This window comes from Tetrao urogallus (genome assembly GCF_951394365.1).
Source record: "Tetrao urogallus genome assembly, chromosome: 5".
NCBI classification, from domain to species: Eukaryota; Metazoa; Chordata; class Aves; order Galliformes; family Phasianidae; genus Tetrao; species Tetrao urogallus.
In genome coordinates this window covers 38,581,213-38,599,963 of record NC_136818.1, presented here as the reverse complement: position 1 = coordinate 38,599,963, position 18,751 = coordinate 38,581,213, and the positions used below count along the sequence as shown (strand labels likewise).

The 18,751-nt window shown below is 37.7% G+C and overlaps 1 protein-coding gene across 1 annotated transcript in view; it reads right to left on the bottom strand.

Annotated features, from left to right (window-relative positions):
* Positions 1–1,251: 1,251 nt before the first annotated feature.
* REEP3 (receptor accessory protein 3) overlaps positions 1,252–18,751 on the bottom strand; it is a gene marked incomplete at its 3' end in the record, with an annotated part of 33,699 nt that continues 16,199 nt past the window's right edge. The window contains exons 3-8 of the mRNA XM_079535814.1: positions 15,026–15,102; positions 14,403–14,523; positions 13,019–13,132; positions 5,552–5,699; positions 2,076–2,221; positions 1,252–1,308 (exon numbers count right to left, since the gene is read on the bottom strand). Of these exons, the coding sequence (XP_079391940.1) occupies positions 1,252–1,308; positions 2,076–2,221; positions 5,552–5,699; positions 13,019–13,132; positions 14,403–14,523; positions 15,026–15,102 (663 nt within the window). The remainder of the gene's footprint in view (positions 1,309–2,075; positions 2,222–5,551; positions 5,700–13,018; positions 13,133–14,402; positions 14,524–15,025; positions 15,103–18,751) is intronic.

Sequence of the window (18,751 nt, the reverse complement as noted above, 5' to 3'; positions counted from 1 at the left end):
AAATTAATCTCTGTGCAAATAGTTATATCATGGACATTAGGTTATGACAAGGCTGATTCAATATGCTAGATTTTTAGAAAAAGCTATTTGTAAGTCAGTATTTTAGTAATAATTTTAGCAATAAAAAACTACATAGCCAGTTCTAGAATCTACACACCATGAGAAATATACACATGTACATGTTCTAAATATATATATATTCTTATAGGTACACAGAGCAAAACCAAACCAGGGCCTGAATGATCTATCATACATGCTGCCACTTCAGCATGACTTATCCTACGCAGTTGATGGGCTGCTCAGATCCCTGAGGTCTGTCACCAGAATTGTTACAAGTTTCACTTACCACAATTTTAACCAAAAACTGAGTTAAATCTTGTTGCATCTCTCTAGTTGAAGGGGGAAGGAAGAAAAAAAGAGTGAAACAAACAAAAAGCAGATAATACCACAGCCCTGTAAGACACAGAAAGGCACCTGATAATATTGTTAAGTGTTAGCTGCGATTATCTACAGCATCCTAAGTGTACCTAAGCAATCAATGTGAGTTATAAAAAGCCTACTATATAAATCTAACCTGCCTAAGAATTAACTAAAATTACATGTGCAGCTGTAATTCAGTAAGTGTGCAAAACTACACAGTTTTGCATAAAGTGCTAAACGTACCCCCATTTTGCACCTATTACTACTATATAAGTTTGTTAAGCTTGGAAATACGTGGTGAAAAGATGAACTTAAGAATATACTATATCTTTGCTTTTTCTTCCTCACTATCACCCACTGTTCCTTAAAATGTACATTTTTAAATTACACGAAGGCCTTTTCAGGAACTGTAGTTCAGAAAAATATTTCAAGTATACCTATTTTTTCCATGTAAACTAGAGGATACTACAGGTTTGACTTTCACAAGCTCCTAACACTTACAGCTTTTCCTAATTTGTTTGGACTTGTAATTATTTCTGTCTGCTCAATACCTCTGGAAAAGTCAGGCTGTTTCCTGTCACTCATTTAATCCTCATTTACTAAGCGTTGAAATTTATCCTATAGCTTCCCCAGATTTAAGTCTAACAAGAAGCAATTACAGAAAAGCAGAGTAATACACTACCCAATCATTTAGGCTCATAAAACCAAGTCCTACTACATCTATTCATATATATTCATTATATGAATCATACACAGATCTTTAACACTTGAAGTATTGAATTCAAGTTGTTATAATACAGCAGTTTGTCTCACAGGCACTGTGCAATAAACTTAAAAGTACACATTGGGTCTCTTCTTTACTCTGTATTTCAGTGATCCGTATCGTATCTGAGGGGGAAAAAGAAAGTACAACTTAAAAGAGGTAAGATCACACCAGGCAGAAATATTAACCTCTCCACTACTCCTATGTACTAATATCTCTAAGTGTCTTTTAGGCACTCTACAGATTCAGAAGGATCCTCTGCCTACAACTGAATGACATGGATCTTCAACAAAACTGGGCATGAGGGTTAAATCTCAGCTGTTTTCCCAGAATTATCCGTAAGATTTTATGATATTCCATAAGAATTTATTCTGAAACATTATTCTTTAGGTTTGTAACACTTGCAAATACAAAGCACTTTGAATCCTACACACAATCTTCTCCTCAGGGTTACAAGAGTCACAGCAGGTCGTATGTTTATGGAAACTAAAAAACCTGAATTATCTTCAATCTATTAAACAGCAGATGCTTAAATATGGTCAATGAAGACACTCCAAAGCAGGTGACAACACCATTATTTACATCCCATCCAAAGAAAGCCATTTCTGGAATTTGGGATTGACCAGCCCTTAATACTACAAGCATAGAGTCAATTTCATCTCCTCATTCCTGCATCTACATGTAGTTAATTTCATTAATTAACATAATTTCATTAAGCATCCCAAAATACAAAACTCCAAGCCTAGATATGACCCATTAGTTCTTTGTTCATTTAACAGTTATTGTTGATACCCCCTCTAAGTTTAAGAAAAAAGAAAATAATTCAGTTCCCACATTATGAAAACTGCCAGGCTATACTGTTAAAAGTATACTCAATAAAAATTATCCTTGCCTCTTTACGTCCTTTAATAGTTTTCACAGATTTCATACTCTGAGTTCTTCGAAGGCCTCTCTGAGCAAACATTTCATCCTCTGAATGTGTTCCTTCTACCTCTTCATCTGTTTTATCATCTCCAGGATTTTTTTCCAGTGGAAAACCTTTAAAAAACAGTTACATAAAAACTTAAAAAGTAGCTGTAACTTTTACATTTCTAAGAAAGCCATAAGTTTCATCTTTAACACACATCCTTCATTCATTTAAAAGATGTCATTCTTCCATTTGTTTCAAAAACAAAATATCTAGCTTCCTCCCAGGGGCAGCACATCTTGCCATCTGTAAGTAACAAGCCATTTAGTTCCATAGGCATGTAATGCAGTAGTCCATTAAATGTCAAACCATCACTTAGCTGCCATGTTCTTCTCTACAATGAACCACAAAAACCTCATTCCTCATGTAGAAGTACTTAAGACCTTTTGCAGTACTGCTGCTGCTTGAATGCTGTTCTAAGAAAACACACTAACATCAAAATAGATGAAAATCCATCTTTTTGTTTCCAGTTTATATTTTATTTCATGTACATCCTATATTTTTCCAGTCATTAATAATGTGTTGACTAACACAGATGCCAGGACCAAGCAGCTGGACAAGAATAACCCTTTCATATTCTCATAATTCACAACAGATTATGCTGAAAGACACCCACTTTAAAAGCCTCTAAATGGAGCGCCACTAAATGGAGCACCTGCTATCCACCATTCTTATTATAAACTACAGAATTGCTGTGTACTTAAGTAAAATTAAGCTTAAAAAAAAAAAAAAAAAAAAGGCAAACTTCTTAGAGATAAACCACTTTATACATTTCATAATCTACATTGCATTTTACTTGGTTACTCCTTCCTTCACTGTTTGTTTTACTATCTCACAGCAAAGAGCAAGCCAGAAGGTTTCCAGCTGCCCAAGTTTACTTTTCTCCTCCGTCCTCATTGCCACTCCCATTAGAAGTTTATATTGTTTTTCCATTTGCAGAGGACTCCCTGTAAACAAACAGATTTGCTGACATTTCTGAGCAGAAGACATGAAGTTTCTTGTTTCCTTAGAAGAATTCTTAGCTACTGCAATTTGGGATTAATGTAAAAGATTCAACTCAGGACAAATTCAAAGCAGTCATCAAAATGAGGAGATAATTCTGAGCTTCATGTTATTTCTCACTTTGGAAACATTGTGTAACTGTTCTTCTTGATGATGCTTTTAGTGACGTGTCTTTAATGCCAGAAGAGACATCGAGAGTAAGAGTGTTACATTCTTCACTCAACTCTACACAAACTTTATCAATATGAAATAATTTTGCTTCTTCCCTCAGCCTTCTTGTTCCTTCTGCTTGCTCTCAAGAAACAAACCCTATGTTTTTTACTCCATTTCTCCAATTTACTGCCAAGAGTTTAGTTCACATTTTCTAGAAATTAAAACTAGTTCTAGATTAATACTTTTCTTCATACTTGCATCTATCTATGCACCTTTAACACCAAAATTCATTTCAGATGAGCAGAATGTCAAAGTAGTTAGGGTTACTAAGTAGTTAGTTACAAGGGGTTGTTCAAACCCTGCAAAACTAAGACCAAGGCTATGAACAAACATTTTCACTAGAGGGAGCAAACTGCTTACAAACGTGCGCTGGAAAGATCCTTGGGAGTCCAAAAGCCCAGGCACTTCACCACTGACATGTCATAAAGATCCCAAGTGTCACCAGGTCCCCTGGCACAGTCTCTTTTTAGAAAGGCCATTCCATAAGCTACAAGTTGGAACACTTAGGGACATCTTTTAGAGTCCAAACCTGCCTTCATTCATAACGAATAAACATTTCATCTTAAATTAATATTTTCTTAAGCCAAAGTAGATAATTTTCTTTCAGTTGTTTCATTTTTTCTTGAAATTAGAATTGAGCTTACCTAACTCCATAGCTAAGCAAGGCATCCCTGCTTCTTCTGCTGTAACAGAGGCAAACCTGTCACTGCCTCCGATAGAGTTTCATATCTTAAGCATGGAAAAATTGAATCATACCTATTACTTACTTACCAGAGATGCTTGCAGTGGCATGAATGCTTCCCTATCTCTATTTGTAACACCTCTTCTGATGAATCAAAATTATATTTGCCTTCTTAACAAAAACTGTACTGGCAGCTCAGCTATTGTATAGTCAGGGCTCTTCTACATCTGGGTCTAATTGGTTTGTAAAGGAACTCCAGTGCAAATAATAAAAAAATAACATTCTGCTATGTAGCATTTTTCTCTGTTTGTATAAAACCCTAATGCTGAAAAAGTTTCAAAGAAAACTGAAAAGGTGCACACCATATTTGGGCCCAGAAATAGAAACAGTTAAACTAGCTCTAAGAAAACATTTTCACATGTGATACTGAATCTCACAATCTGATTATTTACACAGTATAACCTGTGGGCAAAACTGAATTTTCAGCATTTTCAAGCTGCTTCAGGGAAATAACTAATGGCCTGTTCCCAAGGAACAGCTTCCCCTGCACAACAGCTGCAGTGACATCATCCCTAACATAACTCCTGATGAATTCACAGGCTTTTTCCCTGGCCAGTACTTTACACTGACTATCACAGAAAACCTTCTGGGCTCAATTAGCAATTCAGCTTAAGGCCATTCACTCCTCAGAAATGCTGGGAGCTACCACGTGATTCCTGGAATGCTTTGCTGTCCACAACCACCACCTCCTCAGAATGGAGAGGTGAAGAGACAGACTTAAGAAAAAAAAAAAAAAATAGACCAGAGCTGTTTCTTTTGTGAGAAATGTCAAGCTTTTTTCATTCTAGCCTCTCCAGTCAAAGAAAATGGTGGACAGTCTCTAGGAAGTCTTTTATCAAGCAGCATAGACTCAGGAATACAGTGCATTAATAATAAAGGATCTCCACAAAAGTATTTCAGTCACTGCACACCATCTTCAGAATGCTGATGTGCACCACCACATTGACTATTTAATGCCTCTGTAATTCCAATCACCACACGATTTTACATTTTGACCAGAACTATCATTGCAGTCCTACTGAATTCACTGCAATTTATTTTCTCTTCCCGTTTATCGAGCTTCCATAAATTTTCATGTTTAATTTTAGTACATTGTCACAGAAACACCACTTAATCACCCTTTTTTTAAAAAAAAAAAAAAAAGCTTCCAATTAAGCTTTAATCTGGCATATAACTATTGTTGCTAACTAACAGAGAGAAGAGAAATGAGTATGGTGTGAGTATATTGTTAGCAGCTGGGAGAAAATCTCTGCTGGGGGGCACAACTCGTTAATGCTGCAATAGATCTTGCTCACATCAATTCTGTTCTAATGTTTAGGAGTCTCTTATAATTCTTTCAATTTCTGAATAAGGTAAATATACAGCTGTTCTTTCCAATTTTTGTCTGCTATATATTGCTTTTTCCTTATAACAGAAAGTTCTTTTATTTTAGATAGGTACTTACCTGCAGATTCATTTGCAGAGGCTCTGGTTTTCTTTTTTGTTTCAGGCAGTGTCTGATAGGGTCTCTGGCCTACTGGTTCATCTCCTTGTATAGTAGTCAAATCATGCATACTGAAACTTCTCAGTTTCTCTGTTATTGCACCCTGACTCTGAAACACAAGAACAGTATATTTGAAATCAAAGCAGAGGTTTTACCTTTGCTGTTAAAGTTGGCTGAAGATGGTTAAGCCCATGCTTCCTCATATCACAAAATTCACTGAATGTAAGCATGCAATAGATCTACATTTGCTTTAAGTATTTCTTTTACCCCGTTTAACTGTATGTTAACCTTAAAGGAAAAAGTTGCAGATAAGCTACTGGCTTCATTACAAGTGTCTCATTTTACTCTCTTTATTTTAGGGAATTAAGGCTTTTTGAGTGTGGGCAAGTGCTTAAAAGAACAAAATCCATCAGAAATGCTCAATTCACTTCAAACATGACATTTCTCCAGCAGCATTAGGTAGCACGACAGTGGGTTTAACACTTTCATTTTTAAAAGTGTGGATGAAGATAAAGATTTCTGCTATTTTATATTTTATCCTCACAAATTTTACATACACAAGAAAGCAGGAAAAAAGTGTTAAAAATACATTTTAAAGCATTAACTTAAGTAACTGAGCAGCATCTCAGAGCTGTAGGTGATAGAAATATGAGATCACAAACCAAAGAAGTCGTGCCTGGCTGTACAGGCTAACAGGTTCTGCTACTGATGTATCTTCACTGACTTAATGCCAGCCCTAAAACAAAGGCTACATTTGAGAGTTGTTTACCACGTCTGAGTGTTAGTATTTCTTCTCTTATCGCTTTTGTCTTCATCTTTCCTTTTACATGGAAGATACAGAAAGATCTCCTTTGGAAAGAATGATTATCAAGCAGCTCTTTATCTTATATCAAATGATTCCATAACATTGATGATGAATTTCTTATCTAAGCAGCTAAAAGGACAAGCATGTTACTTGACCATGTTAAAACACCATTTAGTTCTCAGGCATACAAGGCAAAGAAAAACAAGCCACACAGTTTCAGAGGATGGTTGACCAGCCTACACGACGAGTCCCATCCTGAACAAGAGATTAAGATTGTTCAGTCCTGCAAATCAAGCTGTTAAATAGAAATACTCAATGGAGCAGTAGCAAATATCTGGGTACAGTTCCGCACAATCTTCTCAGCAACAACATAAAGCAAAAGCAGTTCTTGCACCAATAGCCCCTGCCATTTGTTCCCACTCTCATGCCAACAACTGCTTGTAGGCCAGCACACTAGATTGTTCCATGTTAAAAATAACTACTTGAAGCGAAGAGACAGAGAAGCAATACTCCTTAAGCTGGCATGCCCTCCAAAGGAAGGGAGAACATGCAGCTGAAACCTAATATTCATTTTGTAATAGCTCATCACTAGTGCAAAGTGTAAAACTAAGTGTCCTACACAGACAGGTATAACTGATTTAATTCTTAGAACACCACTCATATGCTGCAAATGAACAATACAAAGGACTCTCATGATGGAAGTAGAACTTTTGCTTTTCTAGCTCTTCCTACTGACAATACTCACGCTGACAACAACAACCTGTTTTCAAGTTAAAACTCACTACTGGTGCTGTAGAGTCTGTGCATAATCTATGTTATGTGTTCTGAAGTTATTTTCATTTCCTAAAATAGCAGGTCTGTCACTTGAACAGGAATCATGCCTTTCTACTACTCCAGTGCTTTCACCAAGAAGTATTTGCACAGTGAACTGGATCACAAATCTGCTATGCACAAGAACTGCTGGGCAGCTATAAGGACACAAGAAACGAAGAGACAGGACTGCTTCTTCTAACACAGCAACAGCTTACAGAATCTGCTGCAACACACACAGCAGCTCATCAGTGTGCCCACTGCCCATGTTCAGCCTCAGTAAACAGACATGAAATGAACCCAGACAGTTCTCAGCAGAATCTGCATTAAGTTCAGCACAACTCCTTTGAAATCTGGACAGAATCTACTGTGACAGTGACAAATTCTTGATTTGGCCCTAAGCAAAAATGCAGGAAGAGACACACCTGCTTAAAAGTTGCAAAGTGAGTTCATTCATCATGTGATATAGTATAACACAGTAGCCATTTGGAAAGTACATAGGATTATGCAATTAAGATTATAGTAATTAACATGCTAAGAATTCAAATTACAAGCCCTGATTTATTATTTCTCATGGGAGATAGACAGGACTAGATCCCAGCTGGGAAAAATTCAACCTTGTTTTTCAGTGCAGATTTGGATGCAAGCATTTTGATTTTTAAAGGGGAAAAAAAAGTGAAACAATATGCCCTAAAACAACTTAGTGCCCTAAAGCAAACAGCAGAGTTGATGTGTCCAGAGCTCCCGGGGAAGCACGGCCTCACTGAATGAGGATGCAATGGATTCATACATCAGGTCCTTCATTGCAACAGCACTTATCAAGATGTGAAGCTTCACTCCAGAGGTGTACAGCAAGTATTAAGAACTGTGGAAAGACAATTAAAAGAAACAGCACGTGCCTGAATCACAGCAGGAACAGGGCTGCTGCTGTGCTGCACAGTCACAGCCACACACCAAACGATTCTGTACTTCCTACCGTCCCACCAGTCTCCTACTGCCTGGAAGCAATCTCCAGTCACCCAAGAGCCCAGCCAGTCCAGCCAACTGAGGATCACCACCTACTCCATATCACTGCAAAGTGAAAAGGGTGTGTGCATTGTTATTCTGTGAACATGTTTTGGTTTTATGGGGAATTGTTGTTTGTTTTTTTTTTTAGTTTGTTTGGATTTTGGGTGACTTAATCTTTTTCTTTTTTCCTCCTTGTGCTGTTGTACTATGTTATTTGTTAAAGTGCTCATATGGCATTTAAGTTTCAGGAAGATTCTTCAACCACCCATGCTCAAAAGAAACAAATAATTGCTTTTTGCAGAAAGCAGGTGGTTTAAGAGGATCTGTATTATTTCCAGCTAAAAAACAATATCTGCCTGAGAAATATTAAATACCTCCTATTATGAGAAATGCGAGAGCAACACTGACATTTGAATTTTTAACACATTAGGAGCTTTGAAAGCAAGGTCTTTGTTCACAGAACAGATGACAGGGCAGTCCAGCTGCAAGCAGGGCTGGAGGGAGACCTCCTGCACGAAAACTCGCAGCATTGGCAGCAGCAGCAGCAAGCACTTCTGCTCAGCCATACCCTCAGTGCTGCTGCTCCCAAGGAGACAGGAGAGGAGCTGCCACCCCTGCCTGGTTCTGGGCCAGGCTCTGTGTCAGAGTCAGTCCCATTATTTCAAGGGTTCATGCTGGAAAGGAGGAAAAAACTATGGGCTGCATCCAGCCCAGCAGTTGCCAACTAGATCACATCACGATGGGAGACTGACACACATGCAGCATAGGCAGAAGCGCACAGGAAACCTTCAATTTTTATGTAAGTGAACGTTAAACAGAGATTAACTGCAAAATTTGTGTAGCCTTAAAAAGCAGGACTTGGAAAACGTGTCTGCTTATTTATTCAACAGTATTTCCTAAGACATATTAAACCTTTTTTAGAGGCTGCAGTCATTACCAGGAACCAATCTTAAGCATTAACTTGTAGCGGGTTTCTAAATTTAGTTTTTGCTAAAGATAACCTACTTCATGGACTGCTTTTTGGGACTATTCAGATTCTAGCAAGCTATTAATGCACAATCTCATCAGCTGACTCTCATATATGAAATTCCCTTCTCGGTTTTGCCACTGAGCATGTATCTTCATAGTTTATACACTTAACCCAGAAAAGCCGCTGTAAACAGATACCACACTGTATTATCTGCCTCAGGACTTTTTTTTGTTGTTTAAATTGGACTTGCACCCCATCAGTGGTAACCATCTCTGAACAAAGCTGCTTGGCTTCACTGGACAAGTTCTCAGTAGATGGTGCATTTAGAGTTGCTTGGAGCCCTGTGACTGCAAAGCCATGGTGTGCAGCACCCACATTCCCAGCTGTTCTGTCCCAGATCTGACCCGGGCTGATGGAGTACGACTTCTGTTCCCTCTCAACCTGCAGAGGGGCTGCTGTCCTGTGGATGACCTCTGCATTGTGCCAGGGAGCAGCAGCAGGGAGGAGGGATGAACGCAGTAAGGCTGGTGAGCTGAGCTGCTAATAGTGATACTGGCTGGGTGCCACGACTGACTGCAGGATACCTTCCTGCATCATGCACTAGGCAGGAAGAAGAGGAAGCTTCAGCGAGGCCAAGAGAAAACAGAAAAGGCAGCAGATTTCTTTTTTTAAAAAAAAAAAAAAAAAAAAAAAAAAAAAAAAAAACAATATTTGTTTGACTTATGTTAACATAAGTATACTTCAGAGCTTAATAGCAATCGTGCTGGTGGCGACAAAGAAGCCAGCATTCCCTTGTAGCCCAAGAAGTCAGAACATACGTGTGGGCAAAAACTGGGAAATACAGTTAAAATTGCATCTCCAAGATGTGGAAAGCAGATGCACCAAAATGTAATTACTGGTGGAACTTCAGTTATAGACAATTCCAAAAAAGCTATATAAAATGGAGTTGAAACTGCCCTAATCATATGAAACTTTCATATGATTAAATTCATCTTTTGCTGATTCTTTTATACCTTCAAAGTGTTTTGGGGGTGTTTTTTTTTAATTAGTGAATTGTAAAAATTCAGTCTAGAGTGTTCTTCATCTTGAAGTATTCCAAAATAAGGATTTTTCGAAGAGTTTTATTCTCAAATTAACGGGACAGTAACAATGCACTTTTCTAATGTATGACATTTAGCAGCTTTTGACACTCTGCATTGCAGCTGGAGTGCATCAACAAATACAGTTAGGGCAAGTAAATCAAATAAACACACTTCCTTATCAACTGCTTACGAGAAATAGCAGCTTTACAGTCAGCTTATGTTGTCTGGACACGAACTTCACGTGGACAGTGGCTAACAAGTACCAGCTAAAAATATCAGTATAGGAATCTAAACTGTAAGCCACAACTCCTGCCAACTGCAGTTTAACTTTACAGCTCAGCAGGCTTAAATCTAGGTCACAGTTCAGCAGACTGATCTGTCTGCTTCAGCTTCCTTCGTACAGCTAATCGAGCATTTAATATTAAATCCATTCTCCTTTGACAGTCCTTGGAGAAACCACTCTTTCCCACTTTCGTTCTTGAAAACATTCCATAGAGTTTCTAAGGAATTTTACTCAAGTCCAAACAAACTTACTACAGTCAGAGAAAGCAGAGATCCTAGCATCATTCACCTGAATGCTTTACTAAGCAGCTTCCTTCAGACCTTCTCGTCTTTAACCTCCCACATTCTCTGCCCCCAATTTGAGAACCAACACCGAGATCCAACGTGTCAGAATAAGCATGCTTGCTCCCTTAAAAAAAGCGATGAAAGTCCATCTCCTTTCCATCAAAACTGATCCCACTAATACACTGCAGAATTCCATCCCTGAAATCCTATAGCATGCTCCACCAGCTCATGCTGAAGGGATAATCTTCCCACCTGCTGGAGGCAGCAGTCAACTCTTCAAAAATAGGGAACAAAATCAAGAACACATGCATTGTCTCCATTTGTCTGCATGGAGTAATCATGCTCAGCTTTTTGGAATGACAAACTGCACAGAGGTTTGACATGCCAAAATAAAGATTTTCAGAGGGTCTCTTCTTTCATGCTGCTTAAATCATATCTATTTTAGGTCTTGGGTATTGTGGTTGTTTTACCCAAACTTCTCATCAGCACTGAAGTAATTCTGTACGAGTGGTCATGAGCATGTTGAATAAGTTTTAACAAATGGAGCAGGCATCCTGCCAGTTACAGCTGAATAGCAACAAAATCCAAACACGGATGACATTTAGGCAGAAGTTATTCATACTTCAGAAGAAACTGGGAGGAGATATTTGTGTCATTTATTTCATAGTATTTCTGTAGCACCATAAAGATCAACAAGGAGATATCCAGTCTTCGCCAGACAGACATATATGGGGAAAATATACAGAGTGTAAGCATCATTACAGGTGCCCGTTATGCTAAGTTATGGTTGCTGTTCGGCAAAGAATTTGCATTTTTAGCATTTTAAATAGCACAGTTCTTAGAACTTTTTCCCAGCAGAATATTTCCAAGTTAGATTTGTTGTCACTGTTTCTGTTTGGTTGGTTTGCTTTGTTTTAAACAACCTACTTTCATTCTGGAAATGTTCATTCTAGAAGTGTACTCTATTTCATTCTACATCATGGCAATACTAAGAATTCCAGTCCCAAAAAAAGAATCAGTGGTCAAACTGAACCACGCTTTGAGCATGTGAGGTTCATTGTGTCCATACTGTAAAACTGTTCTTTTTAAGCTGCCACCCACATACATGTTTAAAAAGAGAAAGGGAACAAACAAGATACGCATGGTTCTTTTTCCAGTCCTTTTCGAGATACAGTTTGAAAATGCAGTCCTCAAAAAATGCCTCATTTAGAAAACAAGTTTGCATAAAAGCATGGAAATTAAATGCTAGCTGTACATCCTTAATTGTGGCTGCCTAGGACCACCACCACCATAGTACTTTTTGTCATGTATTAACAGTTCTCAAGTTTTCAGTCCCATTACGATGAACACAGCAGTTCCATTTATTCCCCAGAGGAAATTAATCCCACTGGCCTCAAAACTATAATTTACCTCAGATATAACAACAACAACACATCTTTCTTACAACACTTCTTTGTGCTTTTCTTTAAATGGATACACATAGCAAAAAAGTCAACTTGCTAGTCAGTTCTACTTCCTTTTGGTGGCCCTTCAAGTTGCTCAGAAGCTTACTTAAGAGCTTACATTTTATTTTGCTAGACCCAGAATCCTTTGAAATTCGTCTGAAGCTCATGAGTTTTGTTGGAACTTGGATCCAGAACAACCACAGGTTGCTTACTACATGACTTAACCAAAATTAAATAAAGTAGAACAATGCTAAGCAGCAATATGCAAGCCTATGCTTAGTGCATTAATTTAATAATTTAATCAACTAGTTGCAAACAAGTTAATTGTGTCAAGAAACTTATCTGTGGTAGTAATCTTTCATGCCTTACTTCAAATATGCAATTACCTCAAGTTGATTGGAGAAAAACAGCAGAAAGAAGCCAGAAATCCTTTAAATAGTTTGTTTACCAACAAGAAAGCACAACAGAGACAGAAAAGAAACAATGGTCATGTTTACCAAAAGCCTGTATAGAAAAATGCATGGTATCTTCTGAATTACAGTAATTGGATCCCCACCATTTGAAAAAATAAATAGAAGTCATCTTAAACAAGCATAGAATGAAGCCCTTGGATTGTGTTCCAGGCTCTCCAAACATTTGCAGAGTTAAAACTTTTTATGTAGGAATGTATAAGCCTGAATATCACATCATACCATTCAACAAGTATATCAAGGACAAAAGCAATCAGTGTAAGCAGGTTACCTTCACAGCTGCTGTCACTGCAGCGGTTGCTGCCAAATTCAACCCCTGTCTTCCAAAATTCACCATGGTCTCATAGCCTCTTTCTTTGGCTTGTACAATGTACTCATCAATCTCCTAAAGCAAAGCATATTTCAGTATTAAAAGGCTGTGCGTATGAGAATCCCATTTCCCCACAGTAATATTTTTCTTCAAATAAAGATGACAGAAGAAGTCTTGAAGGAAATATTTAATGGAACAATTACTCTTAGCTTTGTATACCAATCTTCCATTCATTTAAAAAAGGATCAAGTCTGGTCAAACAAGAAGATAAAACAGAAGACTTTTATCCCACTCAAAAATCTTGCAGCTACAAAAGTGTCTAGAAGGGAGCAAGATTACATTGCCAGCCAAATGCTATATAAGGTAAACAACACTCTTAAGATGAGATTAATTCCTTAGAAAGGTAGAGCCACCTCACAAAATACTTCAGAGACCAGAGCTCTGACACAGGTAAGTATCAAGGACTGTAAAGCCAGGACACTTATTTCCAGTTGTGGTAAATGGCTAGGGTTGGAGGTAAAGGCTTCAAGGTAATACGCAATAGATAGCAGACTAGGGAAAAAATACCTTTATGTTACGAAGTTACAAAGATCTGCAGTCCAACCTTCCTAAGGCCAAAATGACATCATTCAAATCATGTCAACTGTCTGTTTCGCCTAGTAAAGGCCAAACCTGTCCTGACCTATTGCACTGACTGCTTATGCTCCACATGGCAAGGTTTAGCAGCAGTAGTCTTCACAAATTACTCTTTCTGCACATCCAAATACAATACTAAAAAAGAATTAAGCGGATCTGGGGTCTTTATACTTTGGATAAAGCTAAATATTCTTTCAGCTATGTTCTGTTTGCATACTTTTTTTTTTTTTTTTTTTTTTTTTTCCTCAGACTGGTCCCTTAGAATTCAGTAGAAAGTCTATTTTCGTATTCTTTTCACTTTGCGAACCAGAAAAGTCACCTACATAATTCATTCTGAGAAGTCCTATTTGTAGGATATGCTAGAAAAAATGATGACATGAAGAGCTGTTGCTAAAACTGTACTTTTGCTTCTATACGTACTCTTCCAGCAGAATAATTGACTGCATCACTTCCGCTCAGCTGGACTACCAAAGGTATGCTAGGTAGACCAGAAAACACTATGCTAACTCATGTCAGTACAAAGTCTCAGACTGTAAATTAAATGGAAACAAGCATATAGACAGTCATGTACACTTTCCTAGTCCAAGTTCATGCTGCTTGATGAGCCAGTAATGCACTGATCTGCTTTTATGACTTGTTTAGCAATGGTTAGTATTTCAGCATATAGTATTTCCATATTAGGCATTAAAAATGAGAAGTTATTCCTTACCCTTTCTTTAGAAGAAAGAAGAGGGTGGAGAAATTTCCTGTACATTAAACTTGCCCCTCTAGTATATGGAGAAAGGAGCCAAATAACAAAAGCAATTTTCAGCTCATAATACAGTGGAAACCTAAAGACAAGTTGAAAGTCGCATGAAATTAACAACAGGAATAAAGACAAGAGCATTAATTAAATCAAGAAGGTATCTCCAAACAACAACTGTATGTTAGCATTTAATGTTCTACACATGCAATAAGTCAGAAATTAATTTATAGATGTATTGATTTATTTTCTGAAATTAACACATCATCATATGCAAAAAACAGAAACAAGTAACACAGTTGCTTTGCGTTTCAAAATCCTAAACAAAAAAGTCAACCTACGCTTCCAAGCATTTCATTCTGCTATTCAGCTTCTACAGCAAAGGTAGATGCTTTGTAGTGTCCACCTTGAGCAGCACTGTACAAGCTTGGAAACATAATCCCTCACACACACAGATATCTTCTAGCAGGGTAAAGAGAATTATACTCTCTACAAGCACAGCCTCTTTTATAGAGGTACATCACTACAAATCAAAGCATGTGAGAATCAAATATCATTGCATCCACTGTTTGTAGAAAGCATGCTCTTACCAAGAGATTGTTAGATCAGTTATTGTTTCAGTAACTGTATAAAGAGCAAATACAATCCAATACATCATCCAGCGAACCTGAAAATTAAAACACCACCATCAGTAAGAATTTATTTCATTTTTCTTTCCTTTACATAGAATACACGATACATTTAACAGTCCATCAGTTCAAATCTGTCAAAGCAAGAATTTCAACAGCATCTCCTTCTGGCTTCAGTTGAAATTATAGAAAGGCCCTGAAGGTTTTGTTTGTAAAAACTGATGGCGGCAGCTATGAGCTAGATGAAATACCTGTGTCACCAGGGTCACCACCTCACTAAGAGGCAGAATCAAGTCCATGAAGCCAGTCTAATAAGCTGTAATGATGAGGAAAAAGAAAAAACAACACTGTAAGGAGTCAGTAGATTATCGTAAGCATGAAGCGCAACTCCCAGTATAGCACTAAGGAGTATTTCACTCATCTGTATGTTTCCAGCACAGTCAAAATTTTCAGCGTTAGTAAGTCAGTAGCCCTTACTTTCACTTCACAACATATTTTATTCAGCTATACTTTGCATTTAGGTTCTCCATATGTACTTGACATTATGGTACTGACACTGGAGCAAGGCAGAACAAAAGCATTTTCATGCAACTTGGATGCTATTCACATGCCAAGAACCACAAAATCTGTGCTAACAAAAGAGCCGACATCTATGCACCTCAATGCTTCAGAGTTTATTCGTATTTGTGAGGTGGAGGTTTTGTTGGTTTGGCTTGGAGGGGGGGGTGGGATTGTTTCGGGTTTTGTTTTTTTGTTGTTGCTTTAAGATTTACACTATACATCACTCTTCTGGAATCAGACAATGCTCTTAAAAAAAAAAAAAAAAACAACCTCAAACCTGTATTTTAGTAGTTAATTACATCTCTAATTTCCTTGAACATCTGTTCAGGCTTTTTTTTCTAGACAGATTATGTCTCTCAGAAAAAATACTACAGAAGTAGTTCCATGCATGTCTTCTCTAAATCATCAGTGGCCAAGCATAACATATTTCCAAAATAGGTCAGTGCTAATCAGAAACAACTGAACAAGCAGTGCTTAACTGAACACCCACGTTCTTTACATTCTAGTGCCATCTATGCTTTAAAAAAAAAAATAATTAGCAACTGCTGCTACCAGATGCAGTAAATTCATTTCAGGTCTTAAATTCATGTTAAGTCTCTTTCAAAAGCAGCAGTATACATAGTTTCCCACAGAGCATGTGGCTCAGATTTGATCTATACTTTTTTTTTTGAAGTGGACTTCAGTAAGTCTTAAAATCTCACGCTATGCTGCTGCCTTTTCCATAACTGTGCATTAAGCTTTGAAACGTCTTCCTTTGTCATGAGACCTATTTATCTTAAATACTTTTCTGTGTTTCAGTTTGAAAAGAAACTCAGTCATGTGATGACACTTCAGTCTCTCAGAGGATTTAAATATTTCAGGCTTGACTAAGCTAAGACAAACGTACACAACAGCTGAAGTCATCTCTGACAGGCCATGTGACATTTAGACTGGTGACCCTTCCATGAACCAGAGTCAACACCTGAATAAAAATAAAGTTAACATCTATCCTTGCTCCAATTTTGCATATTTAAAATGCCACTCAGTACTGACTTTTTCCCACATATTTTTCCCAGGCTATTCATTATTTAATCAACATCTATTTATCCAATTAGGAACATTAGGAGGTGAGTTTCTCTCCAGATGCTGTGAAGAGAAGCGAGCGCTCTGCAGAAGGGCACATGACATCTGCCAGGAGTCCTGCTGCTGCTAGGGCAAAGATTCTCAAGGAGGTCAAATTATATCTCAACTGAACTAATGCACTGGGTACGAAAAATATCCCTGATGAGTGAACCCATGCAATTCAATGGCTTCCATACCAGAAACATAAGGAAAAACAAAAGGTGATATTCAGTATTTTGATGCTGCCCTACAGACTATTACCAACTCAACTTTTCAAGATAAAAGCTTCAGAAGCTTTGATTGGGTTTTGCTTTTTATGTTAAAAGGGCAACTGCAGATTTATTTTGTCAGGCTTTTATTTCTACTGAGTGTTAAGCTCATTTTTGTTGGCTTCAGCTGAAGCACACACAGCCTTTCAAGTCAGAATTTTGAAGCCAAGTTGAGAAGTCTGGTTGTTCAGACTTCTAAACTATATTTCAGATGATTATTACAGGCACTTTGGTGCAATACACTGAAAAAACTCCTTAAAGATCTTCAATCATTCCATTAAACCAGGGTAATTAAAAGAACAAATAATTCTCCTCAAAGGAAAAGATCTTAATTTCTAGAACCTAAAGTCCACGCATGCCTTACATTATCAAAAACAGAAGCAATAACCCGTCACTTCTTCAGAAATTATCTGTGCACATTTTGCAGCATCCTGGCCTACGCAGTATGTCAAGATACCATTAAAGAAAACAACAAAACAAAACCGAAAACCTGGCAGAAGCAGTGGCTATGTCCAAAATGTCACTGGTATGAAGCTCCTGAAATCCTGTAAACAGAAACAGATGGTCCTGAGCCACACATAGCCCTGGTAAGGAAGCTGGGCCTGGGCCATAACATGACTGGCAGCAGAGCTGGCCATGTGGAACGCTGCGATAACCTACACTCTCTCTGAAGAAAATGACCCAGATGGGAAGATGAAACATGGATCATTCCCAAGATCTATCTGGACATTTATCCCAACTTGCAATGCTGTGGTAACTCACTGAGGAATCACTGTCATTCCCTAGCTGTGAAAAAGTCTTAGAGCTGCACTGAAAAATTAAAGAAGGCTTAGAAACAATGTGATGTTACTTATTCATCTCAGTGTGGGGAACATTGTGGATGCACCTGCAGATGCAGAGACTGGTCAAAGACCACAGCTGATTGAAAAACCAAATTGAATAAAATTTGAAACAATTGGAAACATTACAATTCAAGGCTCTACTAAAGGTCTAGTGTGACAGGCATCTCAAAAAAGAAAAGTCTCTGCTACTTGGACAATTGAGTGAGAATCTTAGTGTCATAGTATTTCTTTATTTTTATTTTTATTTTTTTTTTTTAGAAAACATACACTTAATCACTTCTTAAGATTATTTCTTGCATTAGAATTGGCAACTGCCATCCTCTGTTAACACTATAGATGCCTTTTGAGAGAGCAAGGAGAAAAACTGGATTTATGTTCTTTACATTATGTACTTCCTGACAGGTAAAGAAAGAACAGTACAGAGGAAGTTCCCTTACTTTTGACAGTTTTTCCTCCTAGAAGCTCACCTGTGGCAGGCATTAGCTCTATATGCAAAAATAAGGTGTGGTTTCTGTGTATAAGCTGATTAGAAATATGAACACAAGGTCCACTTTGAAGCCTTGATGATGCAACCAAGCTAAATGCAAGACATACAAGAGGAGGAACAACAGCTACTACATTCTGATCTGCAGCAAGTACAGAGCAGCACCATTAAACACCCAGACAGCAGCATTAAGTCACAGCTACAACTGCCAAATTAAAATGCCAACAGCACTGACTATCCTAAGTCAAGGAGCCAAGTTGAAGTGCAATAAATGAGTTGCTAAAATCAAGTTTGGCTGTATCTTAAAATAGGCAAGTAATTCAGAGACCAAAGCTTCTCACAACTGCGTGTCATTTTTACAATAATTATCACTGTTCACTTTGAAACATAAACAGATGGATTCTGAACCGCATAAATGTCTTTCCCCATA